This window comes from Littorina saxatilis, linkage group LG1 (assembly GCF_037325665.1).
Source record: "Littorina saxatilis isolate snail1 linkage group LG1, US_GU_Lsax_2.0, whole genome shotgun sequence".
NCBI classification, from domain to species: domain Eukaryota; kingdom Metazoa; phylum Mollusca; class Gastropoda; order Littorinimorpha; family Littorinidae; genus Littorina; species Littorina saxatilis.
In genome coordinates, this window is record NC_090245.1 from 27,503,248 (window position 1) to 27,509,247 (window position 6,000).

The following is a 6,000-nucleotide window of genomic DNA, read 5'->3' on the forward strand; positions in this document are numbered from 1 at the left end:
CAAAACGATTCTCCCGATTGTCTTCATTGTATAACCTTTTCTAACTGACGCAATACATTCTTTGAAAATGGCTCGCTCTCAACGGAAAGCAGCCAGGATGTTCCCGAGCGGTATGCGTTCATATGGAAGTATGTTTGTATTGTCCATAACAGCTCGGGGAGCTCAATGACCGGAAACAGGTGGTTTACGGGAGGCGAAGGGTAGCTTTAACACACAAAAAAAAGTTTTATCAAAAAGGTATGCACTCAAGCGCATCTGCCTAGGTTTTCCGATGACGGGAAGTATAATTTCTTCTGAACGATTTCCACTGTGAATGTACAATTTTCCAAGTGGCACAAATAGTTTTTAAACTTGTAAGTTAGGCGAGATCTATGCCAAGTGTGGAAAAGCAATTTATTTTTCGGGTACAAGTGCTAGTTATACCCCGTTTTGTCTTGAATTGCAACCTCATCCCCATCCCAAACAAACAAACAACAAGTCGCGTGAAGCGATATAAAAACATTCAGTCAAGGTGTCGGCATCAAAGTAAAAGATGAACACCAAAAAACAATCATCGCCGAGACTATATCAAGATAGTCTCGACTAACCACAACCAAAGACCGAGACGGGTCACGCTCGTCTCCGCCCGTAGCTGGCGAACGTAGCACTTACTTAACCTATTTTCTGTAATTCTGAGCACATTTTTGGAGTAAAAATAGTTTTTTTAATTCAGGAGAAATTGAGGAATACGATGCAATGATTTTTAAATCTGTTAGTGAAAATTCTATTTTAATGACAACTTTAATGAGCAAACTAATAAACTAATTTTGACGTTGCCGAGCTGGAATTCAATCCCATAGTTCCGACTTCGTCGAAGATTGCTTGACTAAAATGTCAATCAATTTGATTAAAAAATGAGGGCGTGACAGTGCTGCCTCAACTTTCACAAAGAGATAAGGTAAGATAAGATAAGATTTTTATATAGTCCATGAGGGTAACCTCACAGAAATTTGGGCTGCTTTCTCCCTGGGGAAAGCGAGCTGCCATACAGTATAATACGGCGCTACCCATTTTTGGCTCACGTAAGTGTAGCCTATGCGATCGTAACTTTGTCTGTCTGTGCGTGCGTGCGTGCGTGCGTCTGTGCGTGTGTATGTCTGTGGTAGAAACTCTAACATTTGAAGACGTCACATTACATTGACGTCACATTATGACGTAAGAGGGTTAGACGTCACGCGAAGGAAGTACTGACAGTCTCGGTCATTATTATTTTGAGCGCGCCGAGACTAGTTGGCAGTCGTGTCCTTGTAAGTAGGCTACATGCAGACAGACAGATCTAGATCTAGTGTCTCGCTTTCTTGCACAGTTTCACCTATGCTCTTTCTGTGTGTGTGTGCCGTGTGTGTGTGTGTGTGTGTGTGTGTGTGTGTGTGTGTGTGTGTGTGTGTGTGTGTGTGTGTGTGTGATTGAGTTTGTGTTACTGTTTGTCGATTTCTTACGTGAGCCTTGATGGCTTCGCCTCTTGTTTAAATTTTTTTTCCCTGCATGCGTGTATTCATGTTACCAAGCCCTGAGACTTAATGCCGTGTGAGATGGAATTTTTTTACACTTTATTTCAAGTCACATTTCAAGTGGACATTTTTATCTATGCCTATACAATTTTGCCAGGAAAGACCCTTTTGTCAATCGTGGGATCTTTAACGTGCACACCCCAATGTAGTGTACATGAAGGGACCTCGGTTTTTCGTCTCATCCGAAAGACTAGCACTTGAACCCACCACCTAGGTTAGGAAAGGGGGGGAGAAAATAGCGGCCTGACCCAGGCCTGAACACGCAATCTCTCGCTTCCGAGCGCAAGTGCGTTACCACTCGGCCACCCAGTCCCGGATATGACGTCATCAAAGACATTTATCGAAAAAAATGAGAAAAAAAAGTGTGGGGATTTCATACCCAGAGACTTTCATGTGAAATGTCATGAAGATCGGTCCGGTAGTTTTCTCTGAATCGCTCTACAAACACACACACACACACACACACACACACACACACACACACACACACACACACACACACACAAACACACATACATACACACATACATACACACACACACACACGCACACACACACACACACACACACACACACACAGTGACACACACACACACACACACACACACACACACACACACACACACACCACCACCACCCTCGTCTCGATTCCCCATCTATGTTAAAACATTTAGTCAAAACTTGACTAGATGTAAAAACACATTTAAATCTAAAAGATAACGCGATCACACAATTGGTCACACTGTCACATCTTGTTCCAATGAATAACTGAGATACGCAGAGCATGTAGATAACATGTTGTGAGAAAGTGGCCGGCTTTTGCAGATACTGGCCAACATGGCAGCATTTGGACGGCAGTATTGCTTACTACATGCCCGAGTTCACCTTTGAAAGGTACTACAAAAGCAGGTGCGGTATGCTTTATTCTAATCAAGGCGATGGCATCGAACTGTACAATATAGAATGTGATTCGGGTTATCTTGCAGATTACTTCTGTGAGCTAGAGGTTACTGGAAGGACAAATTCGGTTCCTGAGGAAACTGAAATTGGTTCCTCTAGGATCGCCTCAGGCTTCGCTCACTAACTCTACGAACTTCGTGCTTTGTTCTGAAGGACACTTCACACACAGTTTCCTGTCATGCGATCCTCAAAGTTCATGCTTTGACCAGCGTTCTACTTCTTGTTCCGGTACCATGACGTCACATCCGCCATCCCTGCCATGTGCCGATGGGCAGCACACTGTGGTGTACACCTTCGTCTGTGACTTCCGGTCTGACTGCAGCGACAAAAGTGATGAAGACTTCTGCCACTTTTTGCCATGTAACCCTAACGTAAACTTTGAATGCAGGAATAGACAGGTATGTGAACTGTGAAAAAAAAGTTCTTGTGTCCCAACTAACAAAAAAAAGGCATAATTGATATGACCTAAAAGGAAATAACTTCACCCCATGCAAACTGAGAAAGGAAAAACCCCTGAATTGGCCCCAAATAGCCAAATGAATCTTTTTAGAACCTTCAAACTTGACCCTTCCGGAACCTGGGTTTCACACTCGAAGCAGCAACAATTTAGAACAGGTAAAATTCAGCAATTTTAACATTTTGGAACAACAAAAGAGTAATTACCTATGCAATATAGATCATCCGGTTTAGCTCACTTGCCACAAGTTGTGTAGATTTAATGGCATGTTCTGCCAAATCAGGATTAACGTATCAGCCTTGTTAAAGAGAACAATAAGGAACTTGTATAATACTTTTTTTTACTCTGTTTGTCAGTGTGTGAAAAAGCTAGCTAAATGCAATGGAGCCAAGGACTGTTTTGACGGAAGCGACGAGGACCAGTGTAGAGATGCTTTCTTCGGAATACGACATGTGCCGTGGCCCGTGGTCGTCAAACTTGAAGGTCCTGCCAGTGTCCGTCTAGTCCCTATCAACAGCAACTACAGCACGAACCAGCCACTGGACTGTCCCCCCGCCCATTTCCAGTGTCCGGGTAGCGGTTACTGCCTGCCCGTCTTCACGCGCTGCAACGGGGTGTACGACTGTCAGGGCCATCAGGACGAGGCTGACTGTAACCGTTACACCACGTGTCCTGGTTTCTATCGCTGTCGTGCGTCCACCGTTTGTCTGACTGCTGCCGAGATGTGTGACGGAGTGTTGCACTGTCCGGAGCACGACGATGAACTGCTGTGTGACTCGGTGTGTCCCTCCGGCTGCACGTGCTATGGCCACGCCTTCTTCTGTGGCGGCCCGTTCCAGGCGGGCCAGTTTGCAGAGCTGCGTTACCTGCACGCCAATGGGAGCGGGCTTCGTCCTGCCGATGTTAGCAACAACACCATGCTGGTTTACCTGAACCTGGCCAGCTGTGCACTGAGGGAACTCTCACACCTGAGTCTACCCAACCTGCACATTCTGCACCTTGGTGAAAACCACCTGACAGAGGTCAGCGATGAACACCTGTTCCACCTGCCCAACCTGCGACACCTGTCCCTGGCTGGTAATCCCCTGACCTCTATCTTCCGAAAGCAGCGTGTGGCCCCCGTTCTATCTTCCCTCCTTCACAGTCTTGATCTGTCACGTGTGACGATCCCAGTGTTCCACATGACTGCCCTCAGGCCATTCCCCAACATTGAGGTCCTTAACCTGAGTGACTGTGAGGTCGACACGATGTCAACTGACCGCTTTGAAACTCCCACTTCCCTGCACGTGCTGGACGTGCGTGGCTGTCCCCTGACCTTCTTTCCCAGAGACCTGCTGCAAGGTCTCGGTCAGCTTCGTGAGGTGATGGCGGATACCTACAAGCTGTGCTGCCCCGTCACTCTCCCCACCGGTTTCAACCTGGCCGACTGCCGGGCGCCGAGTGACGAGGTGTCGTCCTGTGACAACCTGCTGCGTTCCCACGTCTACCGCGTCTTCCTGGCGCTCTTCGCCATCCTGGCCTTGCTGGGCAACCTCACGGCCTTCGTGGCCCGCGTGTTTTTAAGCAGAGTGAGGAACGGCTTCGACGTCTTCACAATCACCCTTTGTTCGTCCGATTTCTTGATGGGCGTCTACCTGGCCATCATCGGCGTGGCGGACCGTCACTACATGGGCTCCTACCTGTGGAATGACGTCAGCTGGAGGCGCAGCGCAGCTTGCAAGGTAGCTGGCTTTCTGTGCATGACGTCCAACGAGGTGTCGGCCCTGGTGGTCTGTCTGATCACGCTGGACAGGTTGCTCGTGCTGCGCTTCCCCTTCAGCCGGGTCCGCTTCAGCAAGAAGAGCGGGGCCTTAGCCTCAGGCACGGCGTGGGTTGTGGGTGTGGTGCTGGCCCTCATCCCACTGCTGCCTCCCTCCGCCCACTGGGGTTTCTACAGTCTCACCGGAATCTGCATGCCGCTGCCCATCACCAGGAAGGAATTCCCCGGTCACCAGTACTCCTTCAGCCTGTTAGTTGTCTTTAACTTCGTGCTGTTCATGCTAATCGCTGTGGGGCAGCTCCTCATCTACCAGTCTGTGCAGAAAAACAGTGTAAAGCACGCCGGCGTCACCAACCAATCTAGCAAGGACCAGAGGCAGGCGCGGCGACTCATCACCATCGCCATGTCTGACTTCCTCTGCTGGTTCCCTGTCGGTCTGCTAGGCATCCTGTCATCCGCTGGGCAGCCTATCTCTGGCGAGGTCAACGTGGCCATGGCCATCTTCGTGCTGCCCCTCAACTCGGCCCTCAACCCCTTCCTCTACACTGTCAACAGACTGCTGGAGAAGAGGCAGATGAAGAAAAAGAAGCGATTGATGGAACAGCTCGAAGACCAAATGAAACAACGGGCTACAGTTACTTGCCATAATCATGTGAACACTTAAATGTTTTTCTTAAGTAGTTACTTATGAGTAAGTTGCTTTCTTTGCTTTTCTGATTGTTGTGTGCAAAGTTACAACCCTTTGTTTATTTTGTAAACAAGAACAAAAACCCACATTGTACATGACGAGAACAAAATAAACTGTGCAAAGAAATTCTTGCGACAACTGTCGTACCTCAACCAAAGCACTCATTCCCGTGTCATTTGATTCCATCTTTGTATGCCATGTTAGGTACCCAACTTGACTATCGTTTTACAGATTTCATGTGACCGCGGCTCAAAACATAATGAGTGTACCCCAAAACCAACCGGACAAAAACGTAACGCACCAATTAACAAAATCGACACGAAGCCGAACATGTACAAAGTGGCATCTTTAACACACGACGAAATTAAAATAGATTGTTTATCAGGGACCGGTTTATCCTTAAGTTAAACTGAGTCTGTCGAGAATGGGCTGAAAATGACCATTTAGATTGACAATGTTACTTCTTCTTCGTCGTTCGCTCAGACAGCAACTCCGGAGGCCCTGATGAAGGCTGCTGTACGAAAAATTTTACTGACAAGCCAATGAATGTTCACAACACAGATTCACAATTTGTTTGTATAAAAAG

The 6,000-nt window shown here is 47.4% G+C and overlaps 1 protein-coding gene across 1 annotated transcript; it reads left to right on the forward strand.

The window, feature by feature from the left end:
* Positions 1-2,743: 2,743 nt before the first annotated feature.
* LOC138970891 (G-protein coupled receptor GRL101-like) lies at positions 2,744-5,390 on the forward strand. Its single transcript, XM_070343497.1, has 2 exons — positions 2,744-2,908; positions 3,324-5,390. Exons 1-2 carry the CDS (start codon positions 2,744-2,746, stop codon positions 5,388-5,390), a joined length of 2,232 nt encoding a protein of 743 aa, XP_070199598.1.
* Positions 5,391-6,000: the final 610 nt, after the last annotated feature.